Source organism: Corvus cornix, chromosome 2, assembly GCF_000738735.6.
Source record: "Corvus cornix cornix isolate S_Up_H32 chromosome 2, ASM73873v5, whole genome shotgun sequence".
NCBI classification, from domain to species: domain Eukaryota; kingdom Metazoa; phylum Chordata; class Aves; order Passeriformes; family Corvidae; genus Corvus; species Corvus cornix.
Window position 1 is genome coordinate 80,441,831 of NC_046333.1, and position 20,475 is coordinate 80,462,305.

General features: G+C 38.6%; 1 protein-coding gene across 11 annotated transcripts in view; it reads left to right on the forward strand.

Moving 5' to 3' along the window:
• Positions 1-20,475, forward strand: part of CTNND2 (catenin delta 2) — a 655,093-nt gene that overhangs the window by 233,613 nt on the left and 401,005 nt on the right. For all 11 annotated transcript variants that reach the window (XR_005604669.1, XM_039571875.1, XM_039571842.1 and 8 more), the window contains one exon: positions 14,780-14,892. Coding sequence is in view for 10 of the 11 variants with exons in the window: in XM_039571875.1 (XP_039427809.1) it covers positions 14,780-14,892 (113 nt within the window). In the remaining variant the exon portion in view is untranslated. The remainder of the gene's footprint in view (positions 1-14,779; positions 14,893-20,475) is intronic.

A 20,475-nucleotide genomic window follows, 5' to 3' on the forward strand; every position in this document is an offset into this window, starting at 1 on the left:
CATCTGTCCTTTGAGGAAAGGCTGAGAGCTGAGACTGTTCAGCCTGGGATAAGGAAGGCTTGGGGGGAGAAGTCATCAATATGTACAAACACCTGAACAGAGGGTGCAAAGAAGAGGGAGTCAGATTCTCTTCAGTGGTGCCCAAGGACAGGACCAGAGGCAATGGACTCAAACTGGAATATGGAAGGTGCTGTATGAACACCGGGAGGGCACACTGTTACTGGGAGAGTGCCTGAACACTGGAACAGGTTGCCCAGAGAGGTTGTAGGGTCTTCTCCCTTAGAGATATTCAAAAGCTACCTGGCATGGTCCTGGACAACTTGCTCAGGGTCGCCCTCTGTGAGTTGAACAGGGTGACCTCCAGAGGCCCCTGCCCATCTCCACCCTTCTGTGATCCTGTAAAGCTGCCTGCCATGCATGGTTAGGGCATATGTCTAGTGCTGATGCATTACATCCTGGTTTGCGAGCACGTTGGGGGTCGGAAACAGACAGAGTAATCTTGCATCTTAGTTATGTTGTGCAAGCAGAGATTGCAATTCCAGATTCTCATTATTTCAGGCTAGCAAGGATCATTCAGAAGTGTCACATCACATCTCATTTCCATCTTTGAGACATTTGGCTGTGCAAATCATATGGCTTTGACAAATAATCCCAACACATGCACAGTACTGACATGCTGAAAAATCCAGCTAAAACTTTGGTACCATGGGTTTGGTATTTTGATCTGTGAAGTAAAAACAAAGTCCCTTTGTGCTGCTTCAGTTCATGGCAGTTACTTATCTCTACTTCCCCTCATCCATAGAAAGGCCAGAAATCCATCTGCTGTACAGTCAGTGGGCTCTTGGAGGACAGGAGAGACAAATGCTCTCTGGCCATCGCAGATCTGCTCCCACTTACCAGCAAAACTGGGCACTCCATCCACGCCATCCCATGGGCTTGAACCACAGCAACTCTCACCAGACATGAAGAGAGGTTTTCAGGCTGCATGGTGCTGCCAGGGCCCTCAGTCCCTCCCAGGCTGTGCAGTCATCTTCACTCTTGTCCCTGGTTTCTCAGAATGCCTTGTCCAGGGAGGTGAGAGGGGTGATTCTCATTCCCTCCCTCCCTGACCAGTTTGGAATGACTTTCCTGTTGCTGCCATGGAAACAGTGCCTGGAGTCACAGAAAAGGAAATATGTGTGTTGTTCAGCTGCTGCCAGGTGTGGGAAGGAGAGATCCCTCATTTTACCCACTCCAAGTTCCCACTGGGGGAAGAGATGTCAGCTTTAAGATGGGGGGCAGGGGGAAGAACAGTATGGCTCTAAACCACAACTCAGAAACCATGTCTGGAAATTAATTTGAATTCCCCCTCTGCCATTAAATTTACTTGAAACACTGAGTTTAAAATTCTGCAGGCATGGCTTGTTTTCACTTACTTTGCCTTTCCTTTTCAATACTGTGACATCATGAATCTTTTTCTTCTCCTGAAAAGGGAGCTGCTACTCCTCCCTGCTTGTTCTGCATTTGGGATCAGGGGCTTTAGTAATATGCATTGTATGAGACAGGTCTTGGACCTGTTACCAACACTGCTAGAAGGTTCCTAGCAGGAACCCAGTTCCACAGGGATAGATGTGGTTTTGATGGCTGTGTTTTGCTGTAATAAAGACTTGAATTTCAGATTGCTTTCACAATACTGTCAATGAAATATTCTGGTTGAAGTAATGCAGCAGATTGATTCATTCATTATTTCTACTCACTCTCTCTTCCCTCTTTTTTCTTTCCACTGAATCAATGAAAGTAACAATGATTCCTATGGCTCTTGTTTTGTAATTGTATCATAGCACTAATTTTGATATTCCTTCTTCAAGGAACATCCCTGTAGAGATGCTTCTCTCCGCTTTAGTCTACTGACAGTTTCCTCAACATCTCTTGATGGCAACTGAGTAGTCTTTGAACTGAAATCTGTGCTGTAATTGTGGAAACAGCACAATTGTCTTAGTAAGGCATGGTAATTCTGGAGTGCAGCAAGTGTTGCTTGTGTGTTTGATCTCCCAGAGGCATAACCACACATCCAGTCCACATACTTAATTATTCTGTTCTATTCATTGAACTACTACTGCACTACTACAATGAGTAGTACAAATCTGGAATCTTTCTGTTTGAATGTTTGAGAACTCAATAGCAAAATCTATGTAGTGTTGTGTTGAAAGAATAGCCTGGATTCCCAATCTGGATGTTTTATGGATGAAAATTTATTTTTCTGTAGAAAAACCTGACACGCTATGTTTTCTGGTATCTGTTTGGTGGCAATAAATGTGTGTTTCACTGGTAAGAACAGCCATTGTTGGTCGGATGAACTGTCTTCACTGATGACCTCAAGTTATATGCTGAGAAAAGAGTAAGAACAGGGCCATAATATGTGATACTGTCTTCTAATACTCAAAAGCCACCTGTTTTCAGGTCTCCATGACCCAGTGAAGTTATGGTGTACTTAGTAACCATCAAAAGCATGCCTATTATGTAAAAAATCATCATCTTTCATTTGTTTTCAAGTCAGTCGAGTGCTTCTAGGTCAAAATCAGGGCTACTGAGAGAAATCCTATGGTGTCTGCTATGGACCTGGATGAGGAAGAAGAGGTACATCAAGCCTTCATTTCCAAGAGGCCTCAGGCTTTGGTCCTCAAAAGGGAATTCAGCCATTCTGGTACTGGGAAAACAGCGCAGTGGTGCATAACAATCTGGGACATTTCCTGGGTGCGTTGAGGACAGCTTCTTCATGTGGTCATGGATGGGCCAACTAGGAACAGTGCACTCCTGGACTGAATGTTTACTAATAAAGACCTGTTGGAAGATAAAACATCAACAGCAGCTGCAGAGACTGTGAGAGCATAGAGGTCAAGGGCTTGAGGAACACAAGTGATCAAATAAAGACCTGAACTTGAGAAAAGCAGATTTCAACTCAGTCAGGGAACTTCTAGGAAGGATCCAATGGGAACCTGTCTTGGAGGGCAAAGAAGCTCAGGAATGTTGGGAGATTTCCCAGTGCAGCTGCTTCTTGAAGTACAAAAGAGCAGCCTATCCCCCTAAGCAGGAAAAGGAGCAGACATAAAAAGAAATCACTTGGAAAGGCACCAAGCTACTAAGAGAGCCCAAATGAGAAAAGGAGCAGTAGAGCAGTGCAAAAGGGGACAAACTTCCAAAGCGGAATATAGAGGTACTGCTTCAGTGTGCAGAGATTCAATTAGGAAGGCAAAGGCTCAGCTGGAACTCAAAGTAGCAAGAGATAATAACATAAGAGTTTCTGCATGTTAGCAAGTAGAAGTACAAGAAAGATAAGCTCTGCTGCTGATTAGGACCAGCAAGTTCATAAAAAATGGCACAGGAATGGCTGAGGCACTCAGCCTCTCTTCTAGGTAATGTCAGGCCCCAAAACTCTGTGTCAAGAAGCAACAACAAAGCAAATGGCAAACCACTGATAGTATGGAAGGGTCAAGTGCGTTGCTGTTCAGCCCTGCTGTCCTGCATAACTTCATTGCTGCCTGACTTTGTTACCCTGTTGCTCGTTCTTTGTTTCAAGTCCTTTTATATGTATCAAACAGTGTGGAACATGGAACCAGAATTTCACTGGCGGACACCTTCAGCTGGGAGAATTTACCATTCATTTCTTGATTTGACTTCCTATTTAAGAAAGAATTTATCCATGAGGAAACCTTCTAGACAACTTGTTCATGTTTATGTTAGAGGCCACAAATTCCATTCTATGTTACAGGCTGTGATAATTTGCCTGATACGACTATCTGGCTTGCTCCTCTGTAGTCTTCTCAATCTCCCTGAAACTGGAATTGCATTCAATGTCTTACAGTTTTCAGGTACTACATCTGTTTTAAGCTGTGTATTTCTTAGTTTGTCAGAACTATCGAGAAAAACACCATCTGATCTTCAATTTGCTACAGGTTGTTTTGTCAGTTTGTTTCACGACCTAATCACTTCAGTTTCAGGCAGATCCTCTGATAAGACTCCCCCAGTGATTTCTTAGCGTGAGAATTTCCCATGAAATAGTAAAGAATTTCATGAGGGATTCATTTGGTTTCTTTCCAACAAACCCTTTTATATCCTGATCCACCCAGTGGTTTTACAGACTCTCCAGGCAGATTCTTGCTCCTGATGCATTTGGAGAAATATTTGTTGGTTGCTTCAATGCCTTGGGCTATTTGTCCCTTAAAATCATATTGTGCTGTCTTGTCATCTTATGTTTAACCTGTCAGCATTTATGCTTCTATATTTTCTTCACTTGAAGATTATTTCAACTTTCAGAAAATGTGTTTTTTATTAGTAGCAGCTTCCTTTTCCCTCCTTTTTTGTGTCAAACTTTTCTTGATACACTGCCTTGACTCTGGGCATTCATCATTCACTTCCAACAGTTAGTTTCCCTACTGTCTATGAATAGTTTACTTTTAGCTTTAAACAAACTTATTGATATTTTTTCTTACATATTTTCTCTTTTAATGTGGCTCCTAACTGGCAGATATTTTGCTTTCTGTGGCGATCTTGGATTTAAGGACAGAATGATCACTAAAAGTGGCTTCTCAACTGCAAGATGTGAAACTATCTGTCTTGACCAAGTCAAGAATTTAATCTTTTCCTGTGGGCAACCCAAGCATCTGTGTATGATACTATCCAAAATTCAGCTTATGTGCCATGTCGATCTCTTACCTTTTTTTTTTGGTATCAAGTATTGGTGTAATTGAAGACTCCCAGAACTATTGCATTTTGTACCCATCTTTCAAAATACACCTCTGGCAACTCCATAGTGCATTAACCCATATGTCAACCCATTAATGGTATTTTTACCAGTGAGATTGTTTGTTTTACTGGTTCTATACTCTTTCCCTACCTATACTTGCCCATACTACAATGTTATCCTGAAATACATGTTCCTTACCTATTTGTTTTCAAACAGGTGATTTTTAGACTATAATTTCATTATGAAAACCTTTACTTCATTCAAAAGATGAGCTATTCATACCAGAAATTAGAAGAATAAGATCATAATGATACTCCTTAAAACTAACATTTTCATTACTAATTGCTTTTCTCTTTCGTAAGGAACAATATGAATCTGTTGGGAATTTCCTGAAACTGTGGTATTTCTGTAGGGTAGCCAGAAAAGGAATGAATTGCCTAATTATTTTACTAGTTCTCTTCTTTGTAATAAAAGATGTAATAAAAGAGGAAATATTCAAAAGCTATTAAAGTTAACTGCTGCTGCCACAGAATCATCTGTGAGAGAAAATGTGCAAATCTCAACGGTTTGCAGTCCTTGAGTTCAAATTTTTTTTAGCCCATGCTGGTTTTTTTTTTTTTCTTTAATACTTAATAGTAGCAGAAATAAGTGAATTATTTGACTAATCAGTGTACTGTCTGCTAGAATACTAGAATTTTTGTTTATGAACATCCCTGTATTTAAGCTGAATTTGCAATTTTGATGTAATTCCTATTTATTTTAAAGTCTGTCCACATTCAGTTAGTGTAGCAAACTGTGTGTCTCAAGTGTGCAGAAAATCAAGCTTCTGTCTTGTTAGTTTCATGACAAGAAAAAAAAATCCTATAGGTATTCATTTGCATGTGCTAGGTTGTCTTAAAAGAAAAGCCCATCTTGCTTTGTTAGATAACTTTTGAATCCCTTAGTAACTTGCTAAGGACCAGCCTTTTAATAACTACTCATGGCAATATTCAGATCTAGTATCGTAATTAATTCAGAAATTCCAGGATAATTGCAAAATGATGGAGTCTTTTCTTGGATATGCTGCACTGATGGTCTACATGTGGATTGAGAAACAAGTCTCTCTTACAAGGCAAGGAAAATCAAAAGAGAAAATTGTTCACCAGAATAGTTTTTCCAATGCAAGTAGGAGAAAAGAAAGGGAATAGATGTCTGCTCTTTTAGACCATTTTGGACAAGTGTAAAGCTAATGATTTATCATGCTGGTTCTCCATCTGTTCCTAGTGCCTAGGATGATGTGTGTTCTCACAACTCTGGGAGGGAGAACTAGTTCAGAGGCATATAGATGGGGAACCAGAGAACTCTATGAATAAAATGCTGGAGAAGAGTTCAGATCTCTAAGCATGTAGATAGACTGCCCAAGAAGTGGTGTGTGTCACTGCACTGACACCTCTGCAGCTATTGCTGGCATCTTGGCACGTTGCCCAACAGAGCTGGATCTAATCAGATACGAAAGGGAGACTAGAAGCTGAGGATGTTGTCAGAACCAGAAAAGGCTTTCTTAGTGCTTCAATGTCTAGGACATTTTTAGAAGTTTCACGTTTTGAGACCATGTTGTTAAAATTTCCTTACTTTTTGCATGCCTTTAAACCATACAAATATATGTATAATTAGGCATCTTCCATCTGCAGCAAGATTATGTTGCTCTTTCCCCAGCAAAATTACTCTGCAGATAAGCACTGGGAAATCAAGGTAAAAAACATCAGTCCATGGTTCTGTCTGATATATTAGATATGCTGAAAATGTGAAGTCAGGCCTCAAGAGCTGCTACTGTGAATGGAATTACCCTTTTCCATTCTAGACATAGTAAATCTTTGTGCTTGGATAGCTGAGAAGTAAATTAGAATTACACTGGCCTAAGCTTGTAAGACTGAAGAGTCAGGGTCTGTTACTAAACTTCAGCTCTACTTCTCTTGCTGTCCTTGGAGAAGGCCTACCTTCTCTGAGGATTTGTTTTGCTGTCACATTGAGCTTTACAAATAATAACAGTAAGCCCTGAAGCAGGTCAAAGTTAGTAAGGTAGAAAGTCAGTTTAATCTTACATCTTCCTTATGCTGCTGCAGAGGGTGGCAAAGCAAAACTATGACATTAGAAAGCTCATAGTAGTTCTAATCCTGCCCTAACGCTCCAGGGTTTTTACTTACAGTTTATTGTTTTATGGACAGAAGTCATTTGCATGGGAGGAAGTGGAATAGCGCAGTAGTCATGGTGGGTGATAAACCATTGGGAGTGTTGGCAAGGAATGCAAAAACCAGTGAGAAGAAGAAAAGAGTTAGCTTAAAGACTGAAGCTGAACACAAACAGAGAAGAAAAATCAATATAAAAAAGGACCAGGCCATTTGTAATAGAAAAATGGAGAAAATTTTAAAAACTTTGGTGATTATGCTGGAAAAGAAATAATGCAGTTTCTCCTGGAACAGAAGTCCAGGCATCTGGGCAGGGTGCCTTCAGAGAGCCAGGATTGCCTGTAACTCACAGAGGAACAGGGCAGTATGCCTGGAGAGCTAAAACATGCAGTGGAATGCAATTGTCACCATATTGGTATCAGGATCCGAAACAAAGAAAATAAAATAGGGTCTTATTCCTATAAAAGTTGTTAAAGGCATAAAAGGGACTTCTTTGAAGTAATTTTACATAAAAATGAAGGAATAGTTTATTTTTAAACACTGTAATCAGCCAAACTAGTTCTTTATCCCGTAAATAATCCATATGCATAATAGCCTAGATGCCATGCTAATCTCTTGTAAAGAAGCGTGGGATTGCTAAATCAGTCAGATCAGGTAAAGGAATAAACTAGAGAAATTCAGGCTGATAAAATACAAGCATTTACATAAAGTGAAACATGTCTTTATGTAATCATCATGATCAGAGAGTTTGATAGCCTCTGATCTAATCAATAGCAATGGTATAAAGACTTGAAAAAATATTCAGAACTCATCAGTTCTCTAGGATCATGGTAAAAATAGGTTAAAAGAAACCTCTGGAGGTCTACTCCAAGCAGGTCTAGCTTCAGTGTTAGATCAGATGTGAAGATGACTTTTAAAATCATCAAGAATGGAGATTCTGTGTGTACAACCTGTTCCAGTGTTTCACTACCCTCGATGTGTTGTTTGATTTTTGGAGTTGTTTTCTTTTTTTTTTATTTCGTTACTGTTTTTGTTGTTTGTGTTTGTTCTTTTACCTTTTGTTCAGTTGGAATTTACTTTGTTGCAACTTGTCACTGTTGCCTGTGTCTGGTTGCTGCATGTGTCTGGCAAGAGCCTGGTGATGTGTTTACTATAATCCCCTTAAAGAAGTAAAAGTCTGCAACAGCCATGCTACAGGCTGGGGGCAGAGTGGCTGGAAAGCTGCTCAGCAGAAAACGACCTGGGAGTACTGGTCAACAGCAACTGAACATGAGCCAGCTGTGCCTAGGCGGCCAAGAAGGCCAAGGGCATCCTGGCCTGTATCAGCAATAGTGTGGCCAGCAGGACCAGGGCAGTGATTGTCCCTCTGTACTTGGCACTGGTGAGGTCACACCTCAAATCCTGTGTTTGGTTCTGGGCCGCTGCCTGCAAGAATGACATCAAGGGGCTGTAGCGTGTCTGAAGGAGGTCGACAGAGTGAAGGGTCTGGAGGGTCAGTTATATAAGGAGCAGCTGAGGGAGCTGGGGCTGTTTAGCCTGGAGAAAAGGAGGCTCGGGGTGACCTTGTTGCTCTCTACATCTCCCTGATGGGGGTATAGCAAGGTGCGGATCAATCCCTTCTTCCAGGCAGCCAGTGAGAGGACAAGGGCACAACAGTCTCAAAGTGTGCCAGGGGAGGTTCAGGTGGGCACCAGGAAGAATTTTTTCACTGACAGGGTTGTTAAGCATTGGAAGAGAGTCATCCCTGGAAGTGTTCAAGAAAGGACTGAATGTGTCACTTAGTGCTGTGGTCTAGTTGACATGGTGGTGCTTGGTCAAAGGTTGGACTTCTAATCTTGGAGGTCTTTTCCAACCTTAGTGATTCTGTGAAATACATCCTCCCTAGACCATCTCTTCTCCATGCTAAACAAACCAAATTCCTTTACCTTCTGCTTGTATAATATGTCCTTTAATCTTCTGACCAACCATTTTTGTGGCCCTCTGGTGGTCTTGCTTCAAATATCTTGTCATGTCTTGTCCTGGTGGCCCAAAATCAACCACTCTACTTGATATAAGCTTAAGGAGTACTGAATAAGAGGGAATAATCACTTCAATCATTTCCTTGTTCTACTAGTAGCTCTCTTGTTAGTGCAGTGAAATGAGTGTTTGGCCATTGTTACCACAGCAATGCACTGCTGATCACAACTTTGTGTCTACCACACCCCCAGATCCTTTCTGAGGAGATGCTGTACTGTTACATGGGATTCCATCCTTTATGCAGGACCATTTGTTTCTCTTTCATGAACTTCATGGCACTGTTGTTGGCCTTCCAGCTTGTCAAAGTTCATCTGAGTGGTAGTCCTGCCCTCCAGTGTATGAATTGCTTCCTTCAGGTTGGTTACCTGGAAACTTGTACTTATAGGTGCAGTCACTTCTCCATTAAGATTCTTCAAGAACGTATGTACCCACCACTGAGTTTTTGAATCTGCCGCCTCTCTGCTTGTCTGATTACCTTTCTGTGAGCTTTTTCCATCACCCCCCTGTTATTCAGTATAAGTCCAGTGAAAAAGGATAAGAACAGAACAAGTGAAAACACAGTCCAACAATAGAGTGTAGAGAATATGGAAGCTATTGATTGGTAATATTGATTCTAAAGTCCAGTTTCGAAGCTTTTGAAGAGCATTTAGTGTCAGATGTTTGGGGGTATTGGTAGTGGTGGTTTTTGTACTGTTTGAAAGCATGAAGACACTCTGTTTTCCTTCTACTTACAGGATGGGCTGTCAGGTCTGGTTTGTGTCTGATGCTATCTGTCCCTAGGTTTCTGCCAAGTTAAACTTTCCTAGGTTTTGCTGTTTTCCTTAGGAAGCATGTGCTCCAGTTTTTGCTATTCATGTGTGTTTGGTACAATAGGTTAAGAACAGTTTGTTACCAACATCACTCCGAGTAGTGGCGTTCATTTGGAGCGTATAGATGTGGAGTATGTGGCATTGTGCATGATGCCATAGGATGTGCCTAGGAATATACATATACTACTTGGCATTAATTGAGGTATGTTTTTTCTTGTTTAACAGATTACAAAAAGATAGAGCCAACGTTGTACACTTCTACAGCCTGTGTACTTTTTTTGAACTTCTGCGGTTTCTAAGATCCTCCTTTGGAAGACTTCAATCCCAGAGACGATTTATTTGTTTGTGTAGCTGTAATCAGACTTCCCGTATTCATCTCACCCAGGATTCCCAACCTGGATTATCACTGCTGTTATTTGTCTGTATTTGAAGATTCAAATGATCACCATTTGCCCCAATTAGGTTTTTTTATAGCATATTTGCAATCAAAAGCCAAACACTTCTCCTCTTTTCATGTCGTGACCTAACGATTCTTAGGAACCCAGTAATTTTGCAACCCTCTTGGGCCTAAATTTAGATAGTTTTTTTAGTGGTTTTTTGTTGTTTTTGTTTTTTGTTTTTTAATTTGTTTGTTTGTTTTTAATCAGCTGTTTTTTACTGTCACTACTGATTTTACTGTGTCTTTTGCTTGGCATTGATACATATCTCTGTGTGAAATGATTGAAGGATTAGTTTAAGGTTGTAACAGACAAAGTAAAATGAGATCAACTCCAAATACAAGCCAATTTCTTTTGCCCTATTTTACCCTTCCCAACATTCAAATGGGTCAATACAGATGACCCAGCACATGTAAAGCAAAAAAAAAAACCAGAATATCCTCTGGTTTGGTATGCCCTGAGCTCAGGAGTTCCTAACTTTTCCGAAGGCTGTGAAGATTTCCATCATGCTTGTTCAGTGTCTGGACCACTGTGAAATGTTATGACCTGGCTCAAGTCTTATATACTGCTTGAAGCTTTGGTGGCTGCACAGGACAGATAAAATACAAAACTCCTGCTGAAAAAGAAAGTGCATTGAATTGCCATCTATGGAATAATGAATATTTTTTACAAAACTAACCCCAGCATGGTAGTGACCAAATACCATTTTTAAAACATAAATTACTTCAGGCTCTAGGTGATAAATACTTTGTATAACTTCAAAACAATTTGATAAGGTTATCATGAAGTTCTTCCCTTTCCAAGTTGCTCTCTTGAGTGATTTCTCTGGATTACTCTCATCATTATCTCTGATCTCTGGTGGCTTCCCACTCCCACACCCCCTCCTGGTGCCAAGTGCTAAGGACTGCCAGGCTGGTCACTGCACTTTGTAGTGCCTTTGCATGGGCGCTTGCTTTGGCATTATTGCCCTTTGTAACACAGTCGTTGAGGCTGCTCTTGACATGCTATTAACTAAATTAATTTTGATGTTGCATTGTAGTTTCTGCTGTTCTTCATTCTGCAATTGTCTTGACAACAGATTTGCATAATCAGTGAGTAGGAATTTGTTTTTAATTTTGTTGTTCTGATTAGCTTGATTCAGATAAATAATAGAAAGTTGTGAAGATAACACAATGTGGCATGAACTGGTGAAAATGATTGTAAACATAACAAATAAGACAAATGACGGAGTCAGGTTCAGTGATTATTTTTATAAAATGTAAGCAAATGTTATTTCTGGTTTCTGTCTTCTTACACTGTGACAGCTGCTTGAAATGTAAAACATATGGATTTATTCAAATATTAGTCACTCTCACTGCTTCCCAAACAAAGAGAAGGAAGCTTATTTATTTGTTTTCTGCCCAGGTTTCTTGGTATGGAGGGAAAACAGATTCACAAATCTTATTTGAATTCTTCTTTCCTTTTCTCAGTCCAAAGGCAACCCTGTGGACCTGCACCTTTTCATGGCATGAGGGAATACCAAACACAGTTGCTTATTAAATTTAATGTAGAGGATAATTCTTGAAGTAGTAAGTGTTTAACTCTGCACATATCCCACCTCCCCACCTTTTATCTCCTTCCTTTAATTTCTAACTTCTGATGGCACCTGACAGAACATGATTAAGCAAGAAATAGTAGCAATTAAAAAGCTGGTAATGATGTTCCTGTTCATGTTTTCTAGCCATTTTCATGCATTAGAAACCCAAGATTATTTCTTTCTTAAGTAATTGAGTACATCTCTGCTTCCTGCTTGAGGAGTAACATACATACAACTGCCCTTTTCTAGTAATCTCTGCAGGGCAGGACTTAAATAATGTGGGCAGTGAAACCAGAAAACAATAATTTCTACATTTTGAGAAGAGCAGAGTTTCCTCAATAAGGAACCAGGGCGAGAGAGAATGAGAGAAATTCCTTAAACCAATCAGTTTAAGGCATTTGCTGGAGTAGCTCTTAGTGTAATAGGACTGAAAGAAATTTAGTGGAGGATGAGTCATTAAATGTGCTAGGAAATGAAAGAAAGATGGAAGGCAGAAGAGAACAGAAAGCAATAAGTAGGAAAGAAAAATAAATGTCAAAGTGAAGAGTAGAAAAGTATATTTTGGAGACTAGAATCATGAGCAAAAAAATGTTCTGTGGACAAAGTTATCATGACAAAAGGGTATTATTTGAAGAAATGCAGAAGTTTCTGGAAAAGTTGTCAACCAGAGTGATTCATTGAAGGAATACAAAGCATAGAAAAGATATGAGAAGATACACAATCCAGACCATTGAAGGAAAAAAAAAGGCAAAATAATACTTACTTTTGAAGTATTTCAGTAAAATAGGTTTGGAGCATTTCTGTATTTAGTTGGCTTGGCATAGCATGGACAAAAGGGAGAAGCTGGAGAAACACTGTTTGCATCCCTACTAGATTTAAAGAACACAATGAGCTGCACTTGATGTCTAGGAAAAGGCAGGTGGACAACAGAGAGTGAGGAGCATTTGTTGCCGAGTTCTTGGTGCTTAACATTCTCTTGGCAGCATTATGGGGACAGATGCACCTTCTTACTAGGCAGGTAAGCCAAGTGCCCGTGCTAAGCCACGGCAAAGAACACGTCTGACCTGCCTCACCTGGGATGGTGAGAGGTGAACTGACTGGATGAAAATCTATGCTAAGCACCAAAATGTGCATTGTTGTGATAGAATCAAGGAGCTTAAAAAATGCAGTGGAACAGGATAGCTGTTAAAACTTCTGCTTTTATTTTGAAAGTAAACATAATGCTCAGTTTGATTTTCTTGGGTATTTTATACTATCAAAACTTCTCCAGGCTTGCATGCTTTGATATAAGCATGCTGGCATGGCAAATACTGTATCACTTTGATTTTTCATTCTTCAACAATTTAGTAGTATTTCTGCGTTAAGGGTTTTATTTTATGCAAACAAGATCAGGATTTGAATAATAACTCTTGGAAACCCGATCAACTGTCTCTTCGGCTTTTCAGGCAATTGATTCTTCTAGGTGAGAGAAAAGCTCTCTGTGAAGGAGGCATATATGAAAGAGGTGATTATTGTCAGGTGATTTTTATTAATCATATCTTCAGGTAACAGTGAAAAAGATAGTTCTGCACACTACAAAAATGTGAAGAGAATACTATTAACTATTGATTACTATAGCACTGTTGACCATTTCACTTAATGAGCAGTGATGTTTTGATCTTCAAATCAATCTGACTTTCAATGGCATTCTTGTACTCTGTATAGATTTGTTTGGAATAATAAATTCACAGTTAAGCAGGCTTTGTCACATAGTGGCCAGTTAAGTATTCACTGGCTATTTCATGCTGTGTATAATCTATGTGGATGTCCCCCTTTACTCATAGTGCAGGACAGAAGTTATTCCATGTCAGTAGCAAGAGAAACAAAGAGGAGTGATCCAGTTGGATTAAGCAGAATGACCACCAGCCAGTTCCTGTCTTACATTTCAGTTATGGTTTGCCTCATTTCAGAGATTTGAAAAGTTTAATGCCTTCATTTACCCTTGATTTCTTGGTCAGAGGTTTTGGGTAGGACATAGAATGAACACTTATGAGTCCTACTCTGCTTCTACCATTTCTTCCTTTCTCTCAAATACTAAGTTCTCAATGGCCCTTGGTGGACATAAGTCATGACTCCAGTAATTTCCAGTGCTGTTCTGCCAGGCAGGACCTTTCTGAGGAGTTATTCAAAGGACTCCCTCCCATACTCTGCATTACAGGGAGGTCCTTTTGGAAAAAAAAAGAGGGAGAAAGGGATAATGGGTGAATTTGTGTGGGTAGGGGAATTATTTAAGAAATGGACTCTCAAAATATTTCTCCTTCAGCCTTCATCAGAAAGGGGCAGGAGAGATGTTTTTGTTTACCTTTGAAAATGACATAATGTAACTATGACCAAAATGGAAGGGCAGCAACACTTCACAAATTTGCAATAACCATTAGCTCCCCAAAAGTATTTAATATTTTAATTTGATAAAACTAGTGCTACAATATGTGGGGAATGTGGCCCTTTAAGAAATGGTGGAGATTTTACTTATATTCATTTTACTTTTTTTTTTTTTAATTTAAAAAAAGAATCTTTTGTGTATAAAACCAAAACCACGCTATAAGTACCTTTATAAGCTCTGTGGATAAATCTTATCTGGTAGGAGTGATTTGGTTTCCTTGACAGAATAAAAGAAAATACATTAAATTAGTGGTAGGAATGTTAGCACAGCTTTTGTCCAAAACTACTTGAGTTTTCCTACTGCACATCATTAAATGCAGAAATTAAGCTGTGCTCAGGCCATATCAACACACCTACAATTTAGTTAATTTCACTGGTGTATACTGTGATGGTTATCAATTTTTAAGTGCAGAAACTTCTGTCACCACAGGATCATCCACAGAACTTTGCGTCTTTTTTTCAGTAACACAAATTGTACTTATTTGTGATCATACTTAGGTCAGCTTGCTAAGATCTGTATGCTACTGAGAGATCTGCATGAACTCTGTAGGCCTGACTTACTAAATGTATTTGGAAATTCCTTCTTAATCTCAAGAGAAGTCAAAGCAAATGGTTTAACTTTCTTTTTTCAGGAACTGCAGTTTGAGAGACTGACTCGAGAACTTGAGGCTGAACGTCAGATTGTTGCAAGCCAGCTGGAGAGATGTAAACTTGGATCAGAAACTGGAAGCATGAGCAGCATTAGGTAATGTACAAATTGTTGATGTCTTTATAATTAGTAAATTTTGTTGCTGTTATGAATTATCACCAAGTTTGATAATATTTTTGTAAAAAAGTTATACACTAGGGAGAATGAGATTTTAGTAGAGTTTGAAAATTTGCATTGTGACCTGCTTTTTAAAAAGAAAATTTCATGCGATTTTGTATCTTGTTTGTCCAGTAACAGAATAGTAGTCACATTTGGAATTCGTTGATTTGCTGGAGTCTGAATGGATTATCAGCAACTTGTTTCCCCCACCAATACAGCTGTAATTTTCAGCTGAAGATTTTTAGCTTCATAATTGCAGAGATGTATTGATAAGTGAACCTGTTTAATCATAATTTTATCACTCAAGGTATTAAAAGCTTTAGAATGAATTACGTAAAGCTGCTGACCTGTCATCAAAATGTAATGAGAAGATATAAGTGACTCTCTTTGTTTAAACATTGGTTTACTTTAAGAAATTGTCCTGGTACATTGTTTGGAGGATGGCAAGTTTATTTAAGAAATTGTAACAAAGGAAACTGATCTCTTGGTGAATTTAGTGGAAGTACAGACTTTGCAGTTTTTAGCTTCTTGATACGTGTGTTTCTGTTTTCTCAGTGAAGCTAATAAATGGAAGATGATGGTACTAGAGTTTCAAGAATTGAGGAAAAAAAAAGTTGTATAGGCATGTGTTCTATTTTTATCAGTGGAAATATGAATAGATAATAGTAAGTATAACATGCCAAGCTAAGCAATTCAAACAACGTTTCAATCAAATAAATGATATTTTTCCATTATAAGTAGGAAATAATTATTCAGTAGAATGTCAAAGATGTAACAAAAATACTGAATGCAAGATCCATTAAAATGGCAGAAGTCAGAAAAATCTTTCACTAATTCAGCAGAAGCTGTACATGAAGTTGACTTAAAATACAAGCATTCTTAATAAATCAGTTGAGAATTAACTCCTTAAGATAAAATCCTCTGTTATATGTTTGTCACCATCTAGGCTTGTCAACATTAGAAAAAGTATGTTACTTAAGTTTTTTTCAGCATGAAATAGGTAATATTTGGCAGTGCAGGAGAATATATTTGCATGACTATATTTGCATGTCAAGTGTGTTTGCCTAGCACTTTAAAGTTTACATATGGTATAGCTGCATTTCAAGAAAGTTATCTGAAATATGTTTGAGTAATACTGAGGTATGTTTAAATAATGCTGTTATTTTAGGATTATTCCAGTCAGCGATATGAAGGTTGGGAAATTTCTTGTTGTGAAGTAAATGCTTCCTTGGTGAACTTTCTTCTTATTGATAAAGTTATACTTTAGAGTTACCAGGGATATTAACATCAACTGACTCTTCATTGAGTTCTGAAACTCCAGTTATTCAAGAAGTTTAATAATTGGACTGCTTATCTGTCTGTGGAATATAGCAATACATAGAACAATGGAAGAGATATTATGCAAATTTTTGACATCTGTAATTTACCCTGGAAATGTTTTACATACGACCAGGCAATTTCTAGCATTTTAACTAAAAACATTTTAAGAAGTACCTGAAATACTGTTTTTCAGAAGATAACATCGAAAGCTTACAGTTAGATAGCTGTCCTTAGGCTTGGCAAGTGATATAAAGAGGAAATCAATAATAATCTAATATTGTTTGTGTTGGGTTGTTGTTTATCCCATATGTATTAAATAAGTAATCTTCTGTCCAAAAAATTCTAAATCATCATTTTAGGGGCTTAGAACTAACACAGATACTAAATGAAGTCAAAATTCTGTCAGGTTGCTGTGCTGACTTCCCAGTGCTCATCTACATTTGAGAATGTTTCTTTAGCATTGTATTCTTTGACATATCCTTGATCTGTAGTCATTTTTTTAGGGGATTGGGGACTGTATTCACCAGGAATTTTGCTAAAAAGGGCTTGACTGTTTTCTTTTAAGGAACAAGTACTTGGCTGTGAACCAAAGGCAGAATCAGTAGCTTCTGATAAAACGGAATAAAATGCTTAGGCCATGAGTTAGGACAAAACTTGTGAACTCCTCCCTTCCCCAGTGTTTCCCTGTTGGCAGCCTCTGAACAGTTCATTACTCAGCCTGCTGAGTATTAAAATTTCATGATACATTCCATAAGGAGACAAGTCATGTTCTATTCTGCTTCATTCCTCTGGCTGAGGTGCTTATTCCTTCTGGGCCAGATCTTCAGTCTGTCACTCCCTTTAGTATGGGGGGGGGTGGGCGGAGGCAATTAGATGCCAGCATATCTTTAGAGCTCCTCAATCTCTGATAGTTTTAAGCACATATTAAAGAAGTGTACTGTTAGCAAATCCTTAGAACTTTAAGATTCTCTTTCATATTCTTTATCACTGTTTTATGTGAGCAGTTTCTTTGGGTTTTTTTTGTTGCTGTTGTTTTGGATTTTTTTTAAGGACTCTTAGTGTTTGAACTGAGGAGTGTAGCTCTAACCTAGCCTACTCTTTTTCTTTGAACACAGCGTTTGCAAGGCAACAGACTTTTTCTCAACTGAATTTCTACTCAGTACTGGAATTGCTAGAACTGATGTGCCATTTGTTACTGAAAGTCTCTTGAATAGACTGTCATTTGTGCCTGAGTGCCTGAAGCAATATGCTGAAGTTTCTGTATCTTACAAGTCGCAAAAATGCAGTCTAATAAGCTGAATAACATGGAAAGCACACCTGCTTTGTATATGCTTTCTTCAGTAGAGTTCTCTTCCTTAGAAATGCCTATGTTATTCACACTTTAACACCAGGAAACTTACGTTTTCCTTAGGAGGATACAATTTTTGCAAATTCATTGAAAAGAAAAGTACCACAAGTCTAATTGATAAACCCATAAGAGCTTCCATTTCAAGAACATTGAAGAAATAGCTGGAATGCATTGTGACATTGGTAGACAGCTGCTGCTGTGTTGGTCAAGTTAATAAAATTGCAATTACAGTTTTCCTGTGCAGCTGTCAGTGTTAGATCTGATTTAGGCTACTTGTTGGGAAAGGATATATAGTGGTCTTTGTAGATATTTAATATAAAGGACTGATAAATCCAGTAGCCTCATAGAGGTGAGGCTCCCACAACCTAGACCTGCACAGTGTGGAGAAATGGGCTGAATGGAACCTCATGAAGTTGAAATTTATAAATGATTTGCAAATGTATCTGGGATGGAGTATCCCCTTGTTACAACACAGGCAGAGATAGAAAACAGCCTTGCAGAAAAAGACCTTCAGGACCTTGGAGGCCTTTTCAACTTAAGTGATTCTGTGAGTCAGCAGTGCGTCCTTGCAGCAAAGGCCAGCTGCACCTTGGGTTGCAGCAGCAGAAGTGTAGCCAAGAGATCAGGGCAAGTGATTCATCCCTTGTGTTTGAAGCTCTTGAGGATAGACCTTGAGTGCCCTATCCAGTTTTGGGCATCCCACAACAAGAAAGACATCAGCATGCTGGAGCAGGTTCTGTGCAGAACTTCCAGGAAGGCAGGAGGCTAGAGAGCACCTAGGGTGTGGAAAGAAGATGAGAGGACAAGGGGTTTTAGCCACAAGGGAAGGGTCAGGAGGGCTCAGTCTTCTGATTATAACTAGGTAAAGGAAGGACTTAGAGAAGACAGAACAGAAGGCTGTTCTCAGAGGTGCATTGGGGTAGAATCAAAGGCTACAGATGCAAGCTGGAGCATAGAACATTCTAATTAGGCGTAAGAAAAACCTTTTTTACCATGAATTTGGTTAAACATTGCCACAGGTTGCACTGATAGGTTCTAGAGTTTCCGTCCACAGAATTAATAAGAACTTCCTCTTCCCACCCAAGTTTTCCTGTGCTTTTTATTACTATTTCATCATAAATCCTGGGAAAAGAGTTGTATTAGCATTCTACTGTTCTGGTTTTTTTTTTTGCCATCAAATTGCAGGCTCCCCCGGGAAGTGGTCATAGCACCAAGGCTGCCAGAATGCAAGAAGCATTTAGATAACAGTCAGGCACGTGGTTGAATTCTTGGAGCTGTCCTGTGCAGGTCCAGGAGCTGGACTTTGATGATCTTTGTGGGTCCCTTTTGACTTGGGATATTCTATGATTCGATTCAAGTATTTCAGAAAAAACCCAAACCTCTCTTACCTGAACTAGTGAATGTGTTTGCTTTTGCCTGTGAATGTAAATATTAAAATATGAATGTAGGTATTAAAACGAAGTTGGAAAAAGACATGGTTAGCATGGATTCTGGAGCAAAATATGAGCCAAAAGACAAAGATATGTTTGTCATAATATGAGGACAGAACAGGCTTTTTTTTATGCAAAGAGTTTGATCAACAGTCCTGTGTAAAAAACACTGCAACTTACAAGTAAAATTTATACACCATCATACATATATAACATACATTTCAATACATATTAGAAAACTGTTTAGCCTGCATTGTGGTTCTTTATCAACTCAAGATTTACCAGTTAAATGTATTAAACCTTTTCACATTGGTTTGATTGCTGTGATATCTCCAAATGCTACTGGGAAACTTCTAACTTGAAAACAAAAATTTAAAAATCCTTTTAATTAAATGTAAATTAGAAAGCTAACTTTTAAAAAGAAAAAACAAAAGTCAACAGTTATTTCAGAGCAGCGAAAAAAGGATCAGTATTTTATCATTACCTATGAAAATGCCAATTGTAGTTTTTGTACTTGTTTTATTAAAACAAGCCAAGAGCGTGTCTATTTTTAAAGGGGTTTTTAAAAGTGATGTTCTTTAAAGAGACGGGCATTTCACCAGTGGGAAGAGAAGATTTTACTAAACTTTTGTCAGCAAATGCTGTACCTAAAGATTCATCTCATTCTGCAATGTATGTTTGCTTAGTAGTTCAGAAGTTGAATAAGCTTTAAGTTTTGTCACACACTGTTGCTCATCATTGTGAATTGTGTAAAGCTTAGCAATTCATGCTTGGATGAACGTTTGTCAACTGAATTTATAAAAAAGTTTATCTGAAATAAAATTAAAAATGGCAATAAAAGCATGCAAGTTTTTGAAAATGGAAGATTCTGAAAACATTCATCACAAATTCTACGAGTCAGAATAATTAGCTGTGATAAAACAACATTTTGTAGGGGGATTTTTTGTGTCTTTTTCCCACCTTTTATCTCACAATTATTTTATGTTGCTATAAGTGACCAGGTCAGGTAGAACCTTTCAAAAAGATGCAGATTGCTCTCCTCCTGAAGAGAGTTTTGTCAATGTTAAGCATGGTACTGTCAGATGTATTTTTCCATCTCTTGTAAAGCTTATCATGTGTGGGCTCGTGATAAAGCAGAATATCCTAGTAAAAATATGTTGTGAGTTTCAAGGTAGTAGAGGTTAAAAAAATCCTACCATTCTTTATTAGGAAGCCTAGTTTTGGTTATAGTTCTGTTAAGCCAGAATGAAAATTAAATAGCTGGCAGAAAGCATTCAATTAGAACAAAACAATGGGAAAATCTGCAAGGCTTTGTTACACCAGAAGGTTTTCATTGATGTGTTTGCATTATTTGAGTTCTTTGCTATCTCTAGGAGGCATACATTAAAAAAAAAATACCTTAATAAACACCACCACTGCCCC